The sequence below is a fragment of the Chionomys nivalis genome, chromosome 6, assembly GCF_950005125.1.
Source record: "Chionomys nivalis chromosome 6, mChiNiv1.1, whole genome shotgun sequence".
Taxonomy (NCBI): Eukaryota; Metazoa; Chordata; class Mammalia; order Rodentia; family Cricetidae; genus Chionomys; species Chionomys nivalis.
The window spans coordinates 74,177,610-74,200,115 of record NC_080091.1 but is presented as its reverse complement, the minus strand read 5'-3'; the positions used below and the strand labels follow the sequence as shown (position 1 = coordinate 74,200,115).

At 48.4% G+C, this 22,506-nt stretch overlaps 1 protein-coding gene across 2 annotated transcripts in view; it reads right to left on the bottom strand.

Moving 5' to 3' along the window:
• Nucleotides 1-22,255, bottom strand: part of Dcun1d4 (defective in cullin neddylation 1 domain containing 4) — a 74,017-nt gene extending 51,762 nt beyond the window's left edge. Inside the window, exon 1 of one of the 2 annotated variants that reach the window (XM_057772370.1) lies at nt 22,125-22,255. In XM_057772370.1, the coding sequence (XP_057628353.1) occupies nt 22,125-22,149 (25 nt within the window). In that variant the 5' untranslated portion in view covers nt 22,150-22,255. The remainder of the gene's footprint in view (nt 1-22,124) is intronic. The other variant, XM_057772371.1, reaches the window with a different exon arrangement.
• Between the last annotated feature and the right edge of the window lie 251 nt (nt 22,256-22,506).

Below are 22,506 nucleotides of genomic sequence, written 5' to 3'. Positions count from 1 at the left end.
TTCAGTTCCAAAGGATAAATGGAAGGTTAAGTCAACTGTTCTCCAGGATCCAAAGGCTCTGCACAGCGAGCGGGGTGGGCTGGCTGCAGGTGATGGGCGCCCCTCTACAGTCCACAGCAAGGCCACAGTCAGCTCTGCACAGCACAGCCCGTCTGATGAAGACATCACCTAAATAATCTTCTGGGTATTTTCAAACCCACCAACAAACGCTGACTGGGTATGAAAATGTCGTCTGATTTAATTACCATTTGCTGTGATCTGTGCAAGATGAAAGGAAAGGGAGGGCTCAGACCACTCCACTAAACCACTGTAGATTAGAACTCTGCAGCACTCGCCGACACATCACTATCAGGGATCACGTGATCTCGGGTTAAGTTCAGCCATAACCATCAAACAACACTTTAATTTCTAATACTTTATATATCTGTAACGATGAGAAACAATTTAAATGCACAGTAAACACAATCCTTCCTTTCTACCATAATGCCAATTGTAAAATATAACTGAGATATCTCAATTATAATAGCATCAAAAAGCAATAATACACATAGGAATAAACTCCAAAATGTGAAACAAATGCAGAAACAGTCATGTTCAGTGAAAAACATAATTGTAAAGATGGTTATTTCTGGAAGGGAAAATGCCAACATTATGAAGCAATGGCTTCTCCCTTCAGTAAACTACAAATTAAAAGCAATCAAATTCCTATTCTGCCTGTCCTGCAGTTTTTCACCTACCCCACCCTCTTACCCCCACAGCCATCCTTACCCCCACCCCACAGCCATCCTTACCCCCACAGCCATCCCTACCCCCACAGCCATCCCTTACACCACAGCCATCCTTACCCCCACCCCACAGCCATCCTTACCCCCACAGCCATCCCTACCCCCACAGCCATCCTTACCCCCACCCCACAGCCATCCTTACCCCCACAGCAATCCCTTACCCCACAGCCATCCTTACCCCAACCCCTACAGCCATCTCCTACCCCTGGAAAAAAAGTACAGCAGGCTAAAGGAAGACTTGGAAGCAATTCTAAAAACAAAGATGCTAGCTCTGCCAAGCAACAGCCTGAAATAAACAGGGAAGAGCATGAAGCCTGGAGCAGAGGCAGAGAAACTGCTGAGGGTCAGACTGCATGTACCTGGGGCTTTGCGGATCCCATAGGTCTGTGGTGCACATACTTGGCCACTGCAGCTCCCGTGCAGGTAACTGGTACATGAGCAAAAAAGTGAGGCTGTTTTCCAACAAAATATCATTTGTAGGAACTAGGCGGTGGGTAGGACTTGACCCCTAGGTCACTGCCTGCCAATGCCTGGGGTAAAATAGTGTAACAGCTACAACAGTAGACTGTGCAGGACTGCAGTGGATGGAAGGGAAGAGATAAACATGGGTCTCTGTGTAGAAACATGCATATAATTAACATGATAAAAGAGCCCTTCTTTTTGATTTTTAACACCAACTCTCTACACACTGTCCTAGCTGGCCTGGAGCTCACTATATAAACCAGAATGGCCTGAAACTCACAGAGATCCTCCTGCCTCTGCCTCCCAAATGCTGGGATTAAAGGCACATGCTAATCAATAGAAAGAGGTTGTCTTTCAGAAGAACAGAGAATAATAAGAGAGCATGTGGAGCAAACTAAACTCACTCCCACCTCAGCCACAGTGGAAAGGGAAGGTGTTCAAGGCCAAAGACAGCAGTGTATCTGGGCCCAGAGCACGCACTCGCCTTATCCGCAGCTCATAGATCCATCTCCTGACACTCTGCGAGCATGCCACACCCGTCCACCAGCATGCCACGAGTGTCCACTAGTATACCACACACACCCAGGTACCCACAAGCACAGCACAAGCATCCATGAGCACACCACAAATGTCTACTAGTATACCACACGTGCCCACCAGCACACCACACACACCCCCATGTGTCCACGAGCACAGCACACCCATCTATGAGCACAGCACACACATCCATGAGCACACACATGTCCTCGAGCACACCACAAGCGTACATGAGCACACCACACGCATATACCTCAGAGTCTTTGCACATGCTTCCCTGGCCTTGAGTCTTCCTCCCACTAAGAACAACATGGTGTGTCTTCACACTTAAGTGTGTCATTTAAATAACCCAATCTTGTAGACCAACAGACAGGATGTCATCTGCGCTCTGCCACCATGGACACTCTGCTCTTCCCTGCTACATTTGTGGCACATACCATACGCTGATAAACTGTCTCGACTCCAGAGCCAGGATCTGGTCTTCTGCTGTATTCCGAATACCCAGAACACTACCTGCTCGTATAAAGTGCTCAACAAAGATTCAGGACAGCGAATGAATGCAGGTACAGAGCTAACAAACTGTGATATGGTCGGGGGTGTTTCCAGTCGTCTTCAAATGTGACAAGTGACATGAGAAAGGTAAGTAATGAGCCTGTGAACCCTGCTTCAGAGTTCAGAAGGAGCATCCCAAGACTTTGTGTTCTCAACTTTCCTGCCAGAGGGCATACAGATGGAGCAGGTACACACGACATAACTCTACCCAGTGGCAACTTATCTACCACACCTTCACCTGAAAGCTGACATGAGCATGGCACAAAGCTACACATGGTGCCACCAGGCTCCCAGTGCCTGGCATGCATGCCTGCTGTACCATCTACTGCACTGACTGCTGCTAGCTAACTCCTTCAGAGAACACATGGCCTCATGAGGCCAATATGAAGTCTTTATTCGCCTTAGCAAGGAAATGATCTGCACATAAATCTTCACTGGAATGCACGGGGGAAAGGCGATCAAACTGAGATGGCTTTTCCTTTTAACTATCTCAGATAACGGGCCAGATGGTAGCACTGGCCAAGCTGGGAATAAGTCACATGTGGTTGTAGTTTGAAAGAAAATGCCCCCCAAAAGGAATGGCACTATTGGGAGGTGTGGCCTTGTTGGAGTAGGTGTGATCTCATTGGAGGAAGTGTGCCACTGTAGAAATGGGCTTTGAGGTCTCATGTATGCTCAAGCTACACCCAGTGAGACAGTTCACTTCCTGTTGCCCGAAAAGTCAAGATATACAACACTTGACTATTTCTCCAGCACCATGCAGACATGAAGGCCTGCACGCTACCATATCACATCATGATGAAAATGGATTAAATCTCTAAAAACGTAAACCAATTAAATGTTTTCCTTTAACAGAGTTGCTGTGGCCATGGTGTCTCTTCACAGCAACAGAAACCCTAACTGAGGAAGAAGTTCGAACCAGGGACAGAGGTATTGCTGTGATAGGCTTGACTATGCTTTTGTTTGAAGGATAAAGGATCTTGGGACTGTGGATTAGAAAAGCAGCTGTATGCTTTAAGCACTGCTCAATGGGTCACACCAGTAAAAGCATGAGATAATGTTGTTAAGAGTGATTTGGACTGTGAGCGGCTGGCTTAAGTGTTTAGCATGCTGCCTCAAGATTGTTCTTGTGATATTTTGGTGAAGGAAGTGGCTGCTGTGGCCTTGTCCGAAAAGTTTGTCTGAGTCTTAAGTGAAGAGTTTTGGATTAATTCCTGTAGCAGGGGAAATCTCAGAACAGCCTAGTATAGACTCTGTGGTGTGGTTATCAGTGTTAACTCTAAGGAAGATCTATAATGAAAAGGAGCAAGCTGAACAAGGGAAAAGGAGCACCAGAGTGGAATGGAGCTAAGGCCTGTACTCAAGGAGATAAACAGATTAGGAAATAGAATAAAGGGAGTGATACCATTAGGAAGTATGGCTTTGTTGGAGTAGGTGTGGCCTTTTTGGAGGAAGTGTGTCACTGTGGAGGTGGGCTTCGAGGTCTCACATATGCTCCAACCATGCCCAGAGTCTCAGACACTTCCTGTTGCATGCATATCAAGACATAGGACTCTAGGCTCCAGCACCATGTCTGCCTACACACCCCCATGTCACACCAAGATAATAATGGACTAAACCTTTGAACTGTAAGCCAGCCCCAATTAAATGTTTTTCCTTTATAAGAGTAGCCACGGTCATGGTGTCTCTTCACAGCAATAGACCGCTGACTAAGACACACTGCTAGCTCACAGCTACTTCCTCCACTCCACCTCCTTATGAAGATAAGACCACATTCCACATAAAATATACTGCCTTAGTTATCAAGTACATAAATCATTTCAATATTAAAAAATATTAAAACTGGTTAAATCTGAAAACACTCCACCAACTTTTTAAGGAAAAAGTGGACCAGAGCCATAAGAGAACAAAATAAATATAAAACAAGGGAGGTATCCAAGTTATCCATGTGCAGACAAGAGATTTGATCGCTCAACTGACTGAGACAGACAGGTCATAGAGATAACTAATACCATAGTTGTTACATCTCATAAATTCAGTGATGCTCCAGGGTATAAAACAGCATGCAAAGAGCAATGCCTTTATTCAACAGCAAGAACATCACTGTTTGGGAAGAACCAAGAAAGCATCAACAAAGACCACAATATCTGCAAGGAAATCAACCATAATTTACACTGAAAATTGCAAAATCCTGGTGAAACTGGGGAGAACATAAAACAGAAAAATACCCCATGTTCATGGACTAGAATATTGCTAAAATATACTGCTACCCAAAGCAGCCTCAAGATACAAATCAATTCCTATTAAAATATTAACACCTTTCACAAAAATAGAAAAAATGTTTAAAAATCTGTGTGGAATTCACAAAAGACTGAACAACAAAAAAATTCCTAAGCAAAAAGGGAAAAAAAGCTCGAGGCTCTAATACCTGACTTCAGAACAAAGCTGGGTGGTAGCACACGCTTTTAATCCCAGCACTCGGGAGGCAGAGGCAGGTGGGTATCTGAGCTCCAGGCCAGTCTGGTCTACAAAGTGATCAAGGCAGCCAGGGCTATACAAAGAAACCCTGTCTTGAAAACACAAAAACAAAACAAAAAACCAAAGAAATTACAAAGCAACAGTAAACAAAATAGCATGTTCTGGCATTCTCTAGAGTCACAGAACTTAAAGGAATGAATCTGTGTGTGTGTGTGTGTGTGTGTGTGTGTGAGAGAGAGAGAGAGAGAGAGAGAGAGAGAGAGAGAGAGAGAGAGATTAAAAAAAAAATCAAGGCCTGTATATGCCTCCAATCCCAGTACTCTGGAGGCTGAGGCAGGTAGATCTCTGTGAGTTTGAGCCCCACATGGTCTATATAGTGAGTTTCAGGATCCCAGGGCTATATAGTGAGACCATACCTCAAAAACAAATAAACAAAAAAATTGATTAACTAATTAATTAAAAATCAATTCAAAATAGGTCAAAGACTTAAACATATACCCCAAATTACGCAATTACTATGAAAATAATAGGGAAAGTGCTTCAGGGCACACATGTTTTTGGACCCAAAAACAAACAAAAAAGGTAGCAAAAGCATAAGTTGACAAATGGCAAATGAAAAGTCAAGGCAAGGAAACAGTCAATGGAGGAAGAGACAAACTACAGAAAAGAAGAGAGTGTCTGCAAGGCAAGGAAACAGTCAATGCAGGAAGAGACAACCTACAGAAGAGAAGAAAGTGTCTGCAAGCCTCTTCACTTGCCTGGGAATTTAAGACATGAATGATCTTAAACATGCCAACAGCAAAAGAAGAACAAACAAGAAAAACACGATTTAAAAATGGACAAACAACCTGAATGGATATTGGCTCAAGAGATTTCTTAAGCAATAAGACAAATGAGTAACAAATGCATGAAAAATGAAAAAGTTCAACATCAGTAACCAGAGCAATGCCTTTCAAAGTCATAATGGGACATTATCTCACCAGGTTAAAATAGTATTATCCAGCCGGGCAGTGGTGGCACACACCTTTAATCCCAGCACTCGGGAGGCAGAGGTAGACCCTGGTCTACAGAGTGAGTTCCAGGTCAGCCAGAGCTACACGGAGAAATCATTGTCTTAAAAAAAAAAAAAAAAAAAGAATTATCCAAAAGACAGCAAGCATTGCTGTGTGGGATGTGGAAAACTCTTAAATGTTCCTAGTGGAAATATATTAGTACAGCCATTAAGAAACAGTGTGGGGCTCCTCAAAAATTAGGAAATGGAGCCCCATATGATGCGCCCTCACTGCTGGGTATACATAGAGAGGCTGAAGGGAAAAGGACACAGGGGGTCTCAGCATATTTATGGGTCACTGCTCACTAAGGCAAGCAGTCAGCCTCAGCATGCAGCAACAGATGAACGCAGAAAACGTGGTGCATGTACGAGATGGAACACGACACAGTCATGTACGCGGTGGAACACTACACAGCCATGTGCGCGGTGGAACACTTCACAGCCATGTGCGCGGTGGAACACTACACAGCCATGTGCGAGGTGGAACACTACACAGCCATGTGCGCGGTGGAACACTACACAGCCATGTGCGCGGTGGAACACTACACAGCCATGTGCGCGGTGGAACACTACACAGCCATGTGCGCGGTGGAACACTATACAGCCATGTACGTGGTGGAACACTATACAGCCATGTACACGGTGGAACACTACACAGCCATGTACGCGGTGGAACACTATACAGCAACAACAGAATGAAGCCCTGGCGTCTGCAGCAACACACATGGAACTGGAGGGCATTTAGAGAGAAGTAAGGTACAAAGAGACAAATACTGCATTTTCACTTGGTTTTAACTGATACATAGCAACAACTGGACATGTTTTGGAGGTCCCATGTGACATCATAAAACATATACATAATGTGTTGATCAGATCAGGGTGACTGGTATGTCTGTCGTCTCAGACGTATGTGTAAAAGCTAAGAAGCTCTTCTCAAAGACCAAGTCAGGCATGGTGGTGTGCACCTATAATACTGGCACTTGAGAGGCAGAGACAGGAGGACTAGTGGGAGTCCAGAGCCAGCCTATCCTCAGAGCATGCTCCAGGCCAGCTTAATGAGGTATACACTGTAAGCAGTAGGCCACTGGGGACTACAGCATTAGATCCTGCTCCAGAAAGTACAGAATATTGGTCAGCAGAGCCTACCAAGGGTCTGAGGGAAGAATGAAGAGGAGATGGTTCAAGAGTCTGGGGCAGGCCACACCAGGGAAATCAGTTCTTGCGTTACATAGGACACGAGGCTCAATATGCTTGACCACAAATACATGCATATTTCAAATTACCCAGTCAAAGGGACTTTGAATAGGCCCACGGGAATGGTATGTCTGTGGTGACAGACATGCTAATCACTCCATGATCTGATCACCACTCATGACACACATGCACTACAATGCCATGCTGTACCCTCAAAACATGTACAATTACTATGTCAGTTAAAATTAAAAATACAGTTTTAAAAACTCAATGCTTAGAAATAATGTCTATTCTGTGTCGTCCCCCCCCCCCCCCCCCGCGCGCCGTCTTGCGGTCCGTTTATTACTCTGTGCTAAGCCAGTCCAACTGTCTAGCAGTTATTTGTGGCATTTCACAGGAGAGGCGCACGACGGCGTCGCTCACATCTCAAGTGTGCCGTGTTCTCTTGGTCGAAGACTCACAAAGGTATCTGATTATTATCTAAACTCCAGCCTGCCAAACGGCAAGCAGCGTTCTCAGGTACAAACATCTTAAATACGCCACTGTGCTCACAATAAATGCCTTTTCTGTGACAATGAAAATCATGAGGTGACCCTGCAGGGGAGCGGGCAGGGGGGAGCAGCTCTGGGTAAGAGCAGAATAACAGTCACAGTATTGCCAGAAAAGCAAAACAGAAGGAAAGGCATCAAAATCACTGCATCACAGGGACCATGCGGTGCAGGGCTGTGCCTCTCCCACAGGGGTCAACGCCAACACACGGAAGGACCTCCACCTTCTAAGTGTTATAGAAGGAAACTCAGTGACAGCCACTGTTAAGGTTACCTGGCTTCCTTCCCTCTAGAAACACAAGTCCATGCAAGGCCCCATTTGACTGTCTTGTTCCTTCTGGATCATTCCATTGCTCCAACCACACTCTTCCTCAAGTACTGAAGTCATGTCCTACTGCTGAGTCTTGAAATTTACTCTGCCCTCTGCTCCCTGACCCCTGGAATTCACAGGCCCAACTGATGGGGCATCTTTGTCAACCAATTATCTTTAAGAGGTGGGACCAAGTTAGGGTGTGGCTTTCTGGGACTGGAGAAAAATGCCACAAGGCCCCAGTGTGCTCTCTCTGCGGTTCCTGGCAACACAGCTGAGCTTGGACTTCTCGTTCCTGTTTCGTGAGTTTACCCCTTATAATAAATAAAAATGCAATTGTTTTATCTTTTAGCTAGCCTGGTTATTTCTCAAATCGAGGTAATTCAACACCCAACAGCTGTCTTCCCTGAGTTATTTATCTATTAGAGCATGCCCTCCTCATATCTGACTTCCCCACCCAGAGCAGACCGCCCTACTGCAGGGCCTTGCAATTTACTCTGCCCTCTGCCTCCCTGACACCTGGAATTCACAGGCCCAGCGGCTGTCTTCCCTGAGTTATCTACCGGAGCAAGTCCTCCTCGTCTCTGACCTCCCCACCCAGAGCAGACCGTCACCCTCCAGGAGGATCAGGCCTCCTCGCAGGTCTCGCCACCTGTTGGGATGGTATTTGAACAGCTCTGTTGACATGCGGTTCTCATTCCACATCATCCACCATCGGAGGTAGCCAATGCAGTGGCTTTAGCATGTTCAGGGAGTTATCCGGCTGTCACCACATTTCTATCACATTCACCACCAGTCCTCACTTGTCCCCTTCCCCTTCAACATGAGGCCACCACCAATCTCCTTCCTGGCTCTACAGATTCGCTTATTCTGAACATCTTAGACCACAGCCAACAGCGTTAAGACAGCAGTGACAGAGCAGAGGCCAGCACCCAGCAGGCTGAGGAGGGCAGAGGTGACCAGAGCATTCAAGATGCACAGCTCTGAAGGCAAAGCAGACTTGTATGTGGCTGAGGGTGAGGCTTGAACTTGTTTAAAATGCTGCTCCCTCTCAGAACTCAGGAGGCAGAGGCAGGAGGATCCCAAGATCAAGGCCAGTCTGAGCTGGGCAGAAGGCAGGTTGAATCAAAAGTCATTACTGAGTAGAACTTAAGCCCAGAGATACACAGGATACAGGATTTGAAAAGTACACTATGAAATTTTTTAAAAAACTATAGTAAAATAAATTCATTCCAAAATGGCTTGGGATATATGGTGTCTTCTAAAAATGAAGCCTATACTCTTGTGAAAACTAAGCACAAAATGTTTTAAGTGATCTAATTCCAACTTACAACTTCACACACAAATTAAGTTATTGGCTGTATGAGATGGCACAGGTCTTCCATGTGTGTTATTTGCACATTCTTACTTTTAAGGCAAAATTATTAAAACACAGTAATGTGTTAGCCAGGCAGTGGCGGTGCACGCCTTTAATCCCATCACTCAGGAGGCAGAGGCAGGTGGATCTCTGTAAATTCAAGGGCAGCCTGGTCTACAGAGCAAGTTCCAGGACAGCTGGGCTACAAAAAAAAAAAAAAAAAAAGAAGGAGAAGGAGAAGGAGAGGATAGGAGAGGAGAGGAAAAGAAAGGAAAGGAAAAACAGTGCTGTGAAAAGGCTTTCTCATGCTGTAAAACTAGGTAGGAGACCCCAAAAGCCAGGTTACAGTCAGTTCCACACTGCATGGCCTTCATTGCCAGAAGTGGACATTTCTTCTTCTACTAAACGGCTAGTGGTGCCCATCTTACAAGGACGTTGCAACAATTAAAATGCTTAGAGAGCGGTGCCTGGGGCACGGTAGGTGACAACTAGGTGCTGGCTACAAGTCAGAGGGGCAGCACCTTTTAAACCTCCTCCCATCGGAGTCAAACCAAGCCCAGCTTGCTATCCACGTAAGTAACACTCAAGTAGCCTATAGGCCTAGGGGAAAAGGGTCTGACACCCAGAGAAGCAGGGTCTGACACCCAGAGGAACAGGAACTGACACCCAGAAAAGAAGCAGGGTCTGACACTCAGGGAAGCAGGGTCTGACACCCAGAGGAGCAGGGTCTGACCCAGTCAATGAATGAAAATGGGGGAGTGGATTTTAACACCCAGCACCTTGACTCAGCCATCACCTGCCAGCAGCCAACGCCTCTCCACTGACCAGGACTCTGCAGAGAAGACTAACCCAGCGCCCTGTGGAGAAGGGTCGAGACCCAGGGAGGGCCAGGCAAGGGAGGAAAGTGTTAACTTCATTCATCTGTTCGGCGCACACTCGCTACTGGACAAAAAGCCAAAGGAGTGAGCTACAGAAGGAATACTGACGAGCAGTCACTGCATTTGCAGAGTACAAGATCCAAAATTAAATCCAGCCAAGCATCCAGTTGGCGGGCGCCTTCCCCCTCGCTCTCACAGAACCCAGGGAAGAGGCTGACAGAAGCAACCAGCCACCCCAAGAGGAGGCGTGTCACCCAGCACCCAGTGTCTGCACACGCCACTTCCATCTCAAAGGATCCGGTCACTTCAGGACATACTAGCTGGCTGTGTTCCCAATGTGCCAAGGTACAAAAGACTCCAGATTCTGTCTCCTCACCCTGTCTACCATTGAGAACACAGTTCCATGGGGTCATTCAGAGACAAAGTACCCTTCAATCTTGATAAGGTTGCAGGAGCCAGGTTTAGAGGAAAGAATGTCAGGTCTGGTACATTCTAGGCCAGAGTCCCAACTCCACTGCTGGGTCCCAGCTGAGATACCTCATATATCACCAACCTAACTCATGGTACCTCAGTTCCCGCATCTGTTGAGCCAGATTGGCAGGATCCTCTCCATAGACTCCTGGAGGCATCAGTGAGCTGGTGTGCAATGCACACTGGCAGAGCACTGCCCACACCGCACACCAGCTCCACTGCCCACACCAGCTCCACTGCCCACACCGCACACCAGCTCCACTGCCCACACCAGCTCCACTGCCCACACCGCACACCAGCTCCACTGCCCACACCAGCTCCACTGCCCACACCAGCTCCACTGCCCACACCAGCTCCACTGCCCACACCGCACACCAGCTCCACTGCCCACACCAGCTCCACTGCCCACACCGCACACCAGCTCCACTGCCCACACCAGCTCCACTGCCCACACCGCACACCAGCTCCACTGCCCACACCAGCTCCACTGCCCACACCAGCTCCACTGCCCACACCAGCTCCACTGCCCACACCGCACACCAGCTCCACTGCCCACACCAGCTCCACTGCCCACGCCAGCTCCACTGCCCACGCCAGCTCCACAGCCCACACCGCACACCACCTCCACTGCCCACACCGCACACCACCTCCACTGCCCACACCGCACACCACCTCCACTGCCCACACCAGCTCCACTGCCCACATCAGCTCCACTGCCTACACCGCACACCAGCTCCACAGCCCACGCCAGCTCCACTGCCTACACCGCACACCAGCTCCACAGCCCACGCCAGCTCCACAGCCCACACTCCACATCAACTCCACCTCCCCCTATCGTGATCTGGAAAAGCCCTGGCCTGGACCTAGAACGGCCAGAAAGACAAGTCAGAGGGGATCACAAGGGGATGGATCTTTAAGGCCATTAGTACAATACCCCTGGACTGACCGACAACCACCCTGTCCCATTTAATTGCTCAGGACAAGAAGTCTATGGAATAGTTTGGGGAATGGCATCTTAGAGATGTTAAAGATAAGCACTTAAGCAGGACCTAAGATGAAAAGTGGGGGTGAGGCTAACTTAATTATAAAAGCTACTGAGTGGCTCTAAGGAAAGTCGCATTTTTCTGGCTTTTTTCTGCACTGTTGCTAGGGATCACCTATATTCTAAAACTCACAAGAGTATTTCCACATACACCTATTTAAGATGAAATCTCAGCAACTGAGACTGTTTCCACCACAAATAAGAGTATAGAGTACTTTTCTGGGCCACAGTTCTCCAGCAGGGTTAAGTTCCTGTTGCCACTTCAAGTGGCCTTGCCAAGAAAAGGGTGTAGAGGAGCAAGCTGTAAGACCTCAGGCACCCTACCCACTAAGTCACCCCAAGAGGAAGACTCTGAGGTGCCAATGGGCACTGACCTGACCATCAATGGCCAGGACAGCATGCTCCCTCGGAGGCGGAACTGAAAAGCAAACAGGTGATGCTGGGGCCCGTCCACCTGCAGTGTGGAGCACCCCGACCCTGGAGCCAGAACGCCCAGCTAAAACAAGCATGCAATGCTGGGGCCCGTCCACCTGCAGTGTGGAGCACCCCGACCCTGGAGCCAGAACGCCCAGCTAAAACAAGCATGCAATGCTGGGGCCCGTCCACCTGCAGTGTGGAGCACCCCAACCTGGAGCCAGAACGCCCAGTTAAATCTCAAGCCACTGTATAAAAGCTTCACGACCTTGAGGTTACCCTTCCTGTACTCTAGCTTCCTCACCTGTGAAATGTGGGTGCAGCAGATCTACTCTGAGTGGGAGTGGAGAACACGGGTAAGAGACCTTAGCGCCCCCCCCCAAGTCCCTTTATATCTTTCCCAGTGTCCTGTCTCCCCTCCCCTCTCTTGCTTCCTGTCCACTCTGGCAATCCACAGGTCCCACTCTGCAACCTCACCTTCTCCTGCACTCGGATCCCCACACCCCCACCGGGCTGCCACAGGTCTGCCCGCTCCCTCTGTCCTCCCAAGCGCACCCACTCATGAACTGTTTTCCCAATGAAACCCCAAAGGCTAAGCTGACAGGGCAACTCCGCCCCTTCCTACCCTGCTAGGAAGTCTAGCTGTGCATCTCCTCCTGGTCCCAAACGCCGTGGACAGCCACTAACCCAGCAGCTGCCATTCATCCCTCACCTGCCCACTGCCTCTGTCCCCTGCACATTCTCTGGAGAAGCAGGCTCCAGGGGACCTTGTCTGTTACAGCAGGGTCTGGGGACAACTGACTGACATATCAGTCGCCCAAATAACAGAATGTCTCTTTTCCTCCTTGGCTTCTCTGATGCCACGCCTACCGAGGAGGCCAGCATCACGAATCAACAGCCACAGAAGCACCTGAGGGGGTGCAGCACAGGTTCCTCGGGAAGGTTTCTCTCATCTCTTCTCCCCGCATCCCAGTCTCCTTGCTGTTCCTCAGATCAGGCTGCCACACACGGAGAGCCTGTGTGCTGTGTCCCTCTCTTCCCACTGCCCTCACCCCCCACACGTGCTTCCTTTGCTGCTTTATTGTTCTCTACACAACTTAGCGCCACAAAACAGACCTGCTTACTATCTGCCCCTCACCCACACCAGAATGAAAACTTCCAGACAAATGAAGACCTGGGCCTTGTGCACAGTAGGTCCTCGATATTCACACCTGGTGAACACACCTGGCGACAACAGCACCATGCCCCCGAAGATGGCATGGTTTTTTTTTTTTTTTTAGGTTTTTAAGACAGGGTTTCTCTCTGTAGCTTTGGCTGTTCCAGAACTCACTCTGTACACAAGGCTAGTCTTGCACTCAGAGATCCACCTGCCTCTGCCTCTCGACTGCTGGGCTTAAAGGTGTGCGCCACCGCCCTCTGCCTAAATGGGAAGGCAGTTTCTAAATGTGAAATCTCTGAGCACAAAGAGCGGGGTAACTCGCCCACAATCTTACAAACCGTAAGTGGCACAGCAAGAGCGTGAGTCCAAACAGTCTGACTCGAGGGTTGGCACCTGCCAAGCCCTTTCCCACTTCCCAGACCGCCTTCCACAAAGCAATGGGAAGACACCAAGACATCCAAGAGCGAACAGTGGCGTGGCGTGTCACTGGGCTGCAGAAAAGCAACCCACTGGGCAACCTGTGGAGGAATCATCCCTGCAGTGAAAGCACCAATCTTGACCTGCACAGTTCACACAGCATGGACACTTTCCTTTAACTCGGTGTGTGATGCTGTAATATGTCCATGAAAAGAAAAATAACTAAGCATCAACATGAAGGAGACCAGAGACACATCTGAAGAGCCAAGTATCTGGGGTGGGGTCTAGGTGGTGGGCGTGACATAGAGAGGCTGTTGGAGTGATGAATATATTCTGTATCTTGGTTTACTAGTCGCTCTGCCAGGGTCTTTGCTTACCAGTCTACCCAACTATATACTTATATGGCCATAATTTCATAATATGCAAATTATAACCTCAATAAAGTTGACCAGGAACAATTAGAACTATCAAGATTATTTCTGGCTAAACAAAATACCCCACCCCAAAAAAAAACCCGCAAATATTTCCAGTTAGAATTCTCGAATCAGAATATTCACAAGGAATTAAGGGCCAGCTTCTGCGTGTCCCACCTTCTGAACTGGTTTTCTCAGAGACAAAAGTGGCTGGCCGCCACTGGGGACAGGAGTACATGGCTCCAGGTGACATCCAGAGTCCTGAACACTACAATGCTGGCTTCCATCACCTACAAGTGACATTACATGAACCCTTCGGTCAGTCTTTGGTCACCTCTAAGTGGAGCCTGCGGGCAGATCCACTGAAAGGAGTCCACCACTCCTCTTCAGAGCCTCTGCCAGGTTAACTGACCACCGACAGGGCTATGTCTGAGTTGCCAGCACTGGAAACCAACTGTGGCGAGTTTAAACAGAAAAGTATTCATTTTGTTTGGGTTCAGGCTTTAAATATAGCACTAGACTCACTTGGAAAACTAGAAAGCCAGGCTTGCCAACCAACCACACAACCAAAAGAACCCCCACAGGCACATGGCGAGATTCCTCAGGCAGGCCCAGGGCTGGGACCAGCCTCTGAAACCAACAGAGCCCTTGGCCGAGGACCCATCACAATGGTTCTCCCCAGGCTTTCTTTCCTTTGCTGACCTCCTGCCTTCAGGTTGTAGAGAGGAGGGAGGGGTACCACCATCAGTTCACAGCTAAGGTAAAGCTCCCTCACCAGGGAAGAGGCACAGCCCTCTAGGAAAGACAGGCTGTCCCTGTCAGGCTGCATGGCTCCCTGATCTGCAAGCCTTGCAGATATAAGCAGCAGATAGAGAAAGCTTTGCTAGACATTCCTGAAAAAAAGAATCCACAAAAAACAACCTACCCCCCTAAAATGATGGAGGAGTTAATTTCATTGGTTAAATAAAGAAACTGCCTTAGCCCTTTAATAGGACAGAAAATTAGGTAGGCGGAGTAGACAGAACAGGATGCTGGGAGAAAGAAGCCGAGTCAGTGAGTCGCCATGATTCTCTCACTCCAGACAGATGCAGGTTAAGATCTTTCCTGGTAAGCCAGCTCGTGGTGCTACACAGAATATTAGAAATGGGTTAGATCAATATGTAAGAGCTAGCCAATAAGAGGCTGGAGCTAATGGGCCAAGCAGTGGTTAAAAGAATACAGTTTCCGTGTAATTATTTCGGGTAAAGTTAGCCGGGTGGCGGTGGGAAGCAGCCCCGCCGCTCCCATTTCAACACTAAACACACACACACACACACACACACACACACACACCAAGAAGTAGTGCCACCCAGGAGGAGGGGTCTTTTTCTTATCATCTTGTGTTTTATTCTAAACAGTCACTAGTTTCAAAAACAACTTTCTAAGTGACAATAACTCGTTTCTAATTAAAAGAAAAGCAATCCAAACCTCAGGTAATAGGCACTCTGCAGAATCATGGACACTCCAGAATAAATAAATAAATAAATAAATAAATAAATAAATAAATAAATGTATGTCCTTGGCACTCCAGAATAAATAAATAAATAAATAAATAAATAAATGTCCTTGGCACTAAAACTGCCCTGTGACAGACACTAAAGCACACAATCCCACTTAAAATTCATTTCAGTGTTTTTCTTCCTAAGACACATTTTTTTAAAAATGCGTTCTTAACAATGGCAATGGGTTCTTGATCCTATTGCATGTAATGGCTTTGTGGGAGCCCAGGTAGTTTGGATGCTCACCTTAATAGACCTGGATGGAGGTGGGTGGTCCTTGGACCTCCCACAGGGCAGAGAAACCTGCTTACTCTTTGGGCTGAGGAGGAAGGAAGACTTGATTGGGGGAGGGGGAGGGAATGGGAGGTGGTGGCGGGGAAGAGGCAGAAATCTTTAATAATTAAATTAATTAATTAATAAAAAAAATCAGCAAGAAAAAAAAATAAAACAAGCCATCAGTATTTCATTACAAAAAAAAAAATGCGTTCTTAAAATAATAATTCTCAAGAGTACTTATAACCTGAATTTCACAGTAAGAACAAACTGCAGGAAGCCATTAATACCAACTCAGGCTCTCAAGCCGAGTCCTTGCCTGTCACCTTTAGCTTTAGCTTACACACTGGACCCCAGGAGGGAGGATGGGCTAATAATCTCACCGCACTGTCCTGTTTTTATGTGCATGCATGTTTTACCTGCATGTATGTCTGTGCATGTGTGTGTCTGGTGCCCTCAGAAGCCAAAGAGGGTGTCAGATCCTCTGGAACTGGAATTGCAGACTGTGATTAGCCACTATGTGGGTGCTGGGAACCAAACCCAGGTCCTTTGTAAAAAAGCAGCCAGTGTTCTTAACCACTGAGCCCTCCAACCCCTGGCTCACTATTTCGCTTTATTTCATGAAGAAATAAAGCCTTAATACCAGGGTAGGTTCATAAGACAGAAAAATACAAAATCAAACTAACACCAGCCTATCTCCCAAACAAACCTGGTGACAGCTCCAACCTTCTGTCCCAAACAGACTTTCGCTAGTCCCTAACACATGTCAATCTCTCCAAACTAGACACTCTTCAATCAAAATTAAGTGTTACATATAGCTGTATTATGGTTTGAATATGAAATGCCCCCAAAAGGTTCATATCACAAATGTTTGGTGCCCAGGGAGTGGTAGTATTTGGTAGGTTGTAAAACCTATGGAACCTCTGGAGGAAGTAGGTCATTGGCAATGGGTCTCAGGGACTATAATATTGTCCCGGCCCCTTATTGTCATGTGCTCTGAGGGCAGGCAGGGAGGAGGAGCCAAACTTCAACTACAAAAGCCATGTTATACCACTAGGTACCTTTCAATTACTTTGTTTTGCTTTCGAGACAGGGTTTCTCTGTGTAGCCCCAGCTGTCGTGACACTCACTCTATAGACCAGGCTAGCCTCGAACTCAGAGAGATTCATCTGCCTTTCTTGAACTCTCCTGAGTTCTTGTTCTGAGGAGGCCATACTTAACCGAGCACCTGGAAGCCCTCAGAGTTTTTGAGCAGGAAAGCAAATATTAAAAGCCAAGATTATCTGTGCTTGCTTCTGCAGCACATATACTAAAAGCCAAGATGATTCAACTGGTGAGAGACCAATGCAGCACAGGCTAAGCTCACACAGGACCACTGGTTACCAGAAAAAAAGTCTTGGTCAGACCCAAGACATTAGCAAAGAGTTGGGAAGAGAGGATAACTGTAGAGATAGAAAGAGATACCGCTCGCGGTCATTTATCTTCTCGCTAGCTTCCCTGGATTTGACATCACCTAAGGGACACACTGTGGAATCTCTGTGAGGGCATTTTTCAGAGGGTTTAATAGAAGAAGGAAGACCCACTACGATTGTGGGCAGCACCTTCCCATAGGCTGGGTCCATGAATGAACTGCAAAAAAAGAAGAAAAGTGACCCCTACAATGGCTATCATCTCTCTTCACTATAGATAAAAATGGCAAATCATCTCTCCTCGCTATAGATACAATCAAACCTGTGAGCCAGAAAAAAAAAAAAAAAACTTCCTTCCTCAAGTTGCTTTTCTCAAAAATGTGGTCACAGTAACAAAATAAGTATTGAAAACACACTCTCCCTTCTACTACCAAACAGGAAAAAAAGATGAGAAGTATCTAAGGCTCCAACGAGGGTGACTAAAATTACTGCGGCTTCATGAACCAAATGTACAAAATCAACCAGTGCTGGTTTCCTCTTGCCTGGCCTAACTACAGAACTAGGCCAAATAAACAGCCTCCATCTGATATATGGACGCACCTTGGCACAACCCGAAGTCTAGATGTCCCTGGAGTCAGTGCTTATCGAAGGCACACTGACAGGCCAGGAAGAACCAGGTTTCTGACAGACGGCGGTTTGCTGCTGTGTCAGCAAGATTACCAGCTATTAATTATTAGCTACAATTATGAGTATGCCCATGACGGTGATTAAGATGAGACTAAAAAACAAGAAGGAAGGAAGTTACAGTAGCTCAAGATAACAACAGAGGAGATATGGTAAGTTTGAAGAAAAATAGGATGCTATCAAGCACCTTTGCGAGCCCAGGAAGGGGAAAGAAGCGTCAATGTCCACAGAAGGACGGGAGAGCTTTGCTCTTTGGCACGGTAGAAAGAATACTGGGATGGCTCCTCTTGGTTGTCAACTTGACTACATCTGGAATTAACTAAAATTCAAAATGGAGGGGCACGTCTATGAGAGATTTTGCTTAATTTGTAAGGGATTTTGCTTACTTTGAAGTGGGAAGATCCATATCTAATCTGGATCTTTGAAGTTGGAAGACACTTCTGGGCTGGAGATTTAATCTGGGCATGCCTTCTGCTGGAAGCCTACAAAAGGACATAGAAGGAAGAACTTTTTGGCCTTCACCTGCTTGTTCTTGCCAACAACGTCCATTACTTCACCATCATTAGTGCCTACTTCTTCAGGATAGATACCGAAGACCAGCTGAGACTTCCAGCCTCAGCGACTGAGCAGTTACTAGATTCTGGGACTTTCTGCACATAGACAGCCATTGTTGGATTAGCAGGACCACAGCCTGTAAGTCACTCTAATAAATTCCCTTGAAATTCATTCTGTACATTCTGTTACTCTAGAACCCTGATTAAAACAACTACCTTCCCCTCCTTGCCCCCCCAAAAATCCTTTCTGATACAAAAGAGAAAAAAAATTGATAAAATATTTTAACTGTTTTAATGCAGAGCAAAATCCAAAAGAAAAATTAGGACCTAGCCAAGAGCCAAAGAGCAAAGGTCCCCCAAAACTAGAGTGGACAGTGCAGGCTCGACACTGCCTAGGGCTTTGGGCTTGTGGACTGGATGAAGAAAATGTGTGGAAAGAGCATTTGTCCTTCAGGATACAATGGAACAAATGAAAATAAAAGAAATGCAGACTAATACTTTCCTTAAATTTTGAAGACGGTTATAGATCTCATGCATTTTTTTGGCCTTATGATTTGGCAAGAGCAAATCCCAAGATTAAATACTTTTTGGAAAAAATTTCCATACACACACATATTACAAGAATTTTCTGAGAGATTTTGCCAATATAGTCAAAACAGGAGAGACATAAATTGCTTCCTCAAAGCATCACACACTAACCAGTCTCTCAGATTATTTTAGAAGCCATCCTGGAAGGGCTGGAGAAACAGCTCAGCGGTAAAGAGTGTTTACTGCTCTTGCAGAGGGCCTGAGTTCCATTCCCAGCACTCATGTTGGGCAGCTCACAACAGTCACGGCCTGTAACTCCAGTTCTAAAGAATCCCATGCCCCCTTCTGATCTCCATGGCATCTGCACACATACACACATACATAAACATAACAAAATAATAACAAAATTTTACAAACATTGTGAAATATATACGCAAGTTTAGGACTGTCTTAACCATGTTAAGTGATTTCTAAATCTTAAAACTTGTCTGCAAGATGTATATCATTCGGTCATTAAAAGACCCCTCTGTTAACTATTATCAACAGTTTCACAATATCTGATTCACCATACAAAAATAATTGGTCACGTTTGAGCCAATCTTATAGCCCCTACATTAGATTTGGGAGTGATCACTAAAAAGAACCGGCAAAGAATGTGATGTGGGATGTCCTTCCGTACTTGTGTTGCTTTTATTGGTTAATGAATAAAGCTGCTTTGGTCTATGGCAGGGCAGAATATAGCCAGGCTGGAAGAGATATATAGAGAGAGAGTAGGCGGAGTCAGAGAGGTGCCATATAGCTGTCAAAGGAGACAGAGGCCAGAACAGAGCCTTACCCAGTAAGCCACAGTTTCATGGTGATAGACAGATTAATGGAAATGGGTTAATTTAAGATGTAAGAGCTAGCTAGAAATACGCCTGGGTCATTGGTCAAACAATGTTGTGATTATTATAGTCTCTGTGTGATTACTTGGGTCTGGGCAGTCAGGAATGAGCAGTGTCCTTTTACAAGGATGTGGTGGCTTTAAGTCAACAAACTCAGAGACCTGTAACAGCCAAGAGGTAAAATCTTTACAATCTGGGCAGCTAAGGAGCAAACAATAGCCTCATTTGCTTTGCACTTACTTAAAAGCGGAAGACATCATACTTTCCCTTTGTTCACCTTTAGGGGTTCATTTCAGGTTCGGGCATGAGACTATTTCAACCCCAAATTTCATTAAGCTGTTCTTCTCAATTCACTTAAAAAAGAAAAAATCCCCTAATTCTTGGGCAAACCAAACAGCCCACGAAATACCAGTACAGTTCTCTGTATTTTCTTCTTAAAGGATATACATGTCTCTACTTAGTTCCCATACTTATGTAAGGCTGTACACTTCACCCTAGGCTTCCATACGCTGACTCCACTCTAAATGCTCCACGCTAAACGTTGCGTTAGAACGAAGTGTGTGCAGGATGGTTCAAGACTAAGCATTCGCTCCGCAAGGGTATCAGATGCAGGGAAAAATAATTAACTCAGAAAAGGGCCAGGGTTTGGCCTGGGCTCTCCCTCTGCGACGGACACTGTCCCAAGGAACCCCGGAGAGAACGCATAGGATGTCCGCGGCATAAAGCACGAGTTAGCCAAGCAGGGAGGCTCCAAGGGGCGCGCTGCATTCTGGGACTCGTTTCCACAGTTACCCACGTGCACCCAACCCAACCGCGGCCCGGCGCGGCTGGGACTACAAGTCCCAGAATTCCGCGAGCCTGCCTTTCCCTTCACACCGGCTCCAGGAGCCAGACCCTAAAGGAAACCCCAAAAGCGCCCTCCAGGTGCTTCGGGCCGAGGTGGCTTCCTGCAGGCAAGGTGCTGAGCCTCCGAACCCGCCCTTCATACAGGGTAGCGGGTCCTGACTCATCAGCCTCCACACCTGATGGCCAGAAATTAAGACAACTGCGTCACATACTGCCAAACCTACGGACCGCCGAGGACCCCAACACCCCCTTATGCTTGGCCCCCTCACCACGTCTCCAGGACCCCACCGGGCTGGGTCAGCTTGCAGACGGCGTCCCTGCCCCGCCTCCCGGTCCCACAACCCCAGCCCGCGCTGACCTCGCTCGCCGCCGCTCCTCAAACGCGGTGGCCACTGCCAGCCTCGGGACACCTCCCGGGTACCCGGCCCCGCCCCCTCCCCTCCGCGCACCCCCAGGCTCAGGGCGGTCCCCTCCTAAGCAGGACCTGGCCCCTCCCGAGAGGAAGCACCTCCCCCAGTGCACAGTCCAACGCCCCCCACTCCGCCCCGTGAGCACCGAACCCGGAATGACAGCCCTCCTAGTCCCCACTCCCCCACCCCACCCCACCTCCTCTTCCTCCAAACTCACTCCACACACCTCCCTGCCCCCTGTTCCAGTCCCTAAACTGCATGGCAGCGCTATCCGCCATCCTCTTCTCTAGGGACCCCAACGTCCCAACACCTGCCCCCAAGCCCTTTCGCCACCCCCGGCCGCCGTCCGGTGTACCGGACTCCTCAACTATCCCATCCCACCGCGGTGCCGCCACTCCGTGCCCCCCGTTACATCAGCTTGCAGCCCCTCACCGGCCTGGCCGCGGCCCCCGCTCCCCACCCATTGTTCCCGCCCCCGCCCCCAGCCCTCCTTCCCATTGTCCCCGCCCCCGCTCCCCTCGCTCTCCCCCGCCTTGCCCGGCCGACCGCACCGCTCGGGCCCCGCAAGCCTCACCCTGCACCCAGACCAAGGCCCGCTCCCTGCCCGCCCGTGCCACCCCCGGCCCCAGCTGCCAGCGCCCGCCACCGTCTCCACCTCCATGCACCACAGACTCTCGGCCCCCGGCCTTCAGAGCATGTCCCCCCCCTTCCCCCACCGCGCAAAGCCAGCCAATCCCCACCCCCTCCCCGCCGCCCCTGCCCCCGCCCCAGCCGCCCGCGGCGTCACGGCCCTCGGGCTCCAGGAGGGAATCAGCCCGCTCCTGGACCAGGGACTCCAGCTCAATCGGGACCCGAGAGGCGGAGAGGGGAGGACGGGAGCGGACGGGGTATGCGGGCCCGCATCCGGCCCGCTGGCGCTGCGCTACTCACTGACAGCTGCAGCATCCGAGTGCATTTTCGGGCAGCTCACACCCGCTCGCCGCCCGGGCTCCCGCGCTCCACTCGCGGTCCCCCCACCGACTCTCCAAACCTTAGCTCGCAGCAGAGGACCGGCGGCTGCCACTCCGGCCCGCCCATCCCGCCTTCCTCATTGGCTGGACCCCAACCGGGGGACCGCCCCTCTCCGGTTCTCATTTGACCGAAGGAGGCTGGTTGCGCCCGCCTGGAGCTGGCAAGAAGGCCCCGCCCCCTAGTCTGCAATGCGATTGGCCCCGGCGCCTCGCCTCCGACCGCCCCTGGCGGAGGCCACGCTATGGAGCCGCAGGTTGGACCCAGCAGCTGTCAGTCATCTCTGGGTCCGAAAGCGCGTGGA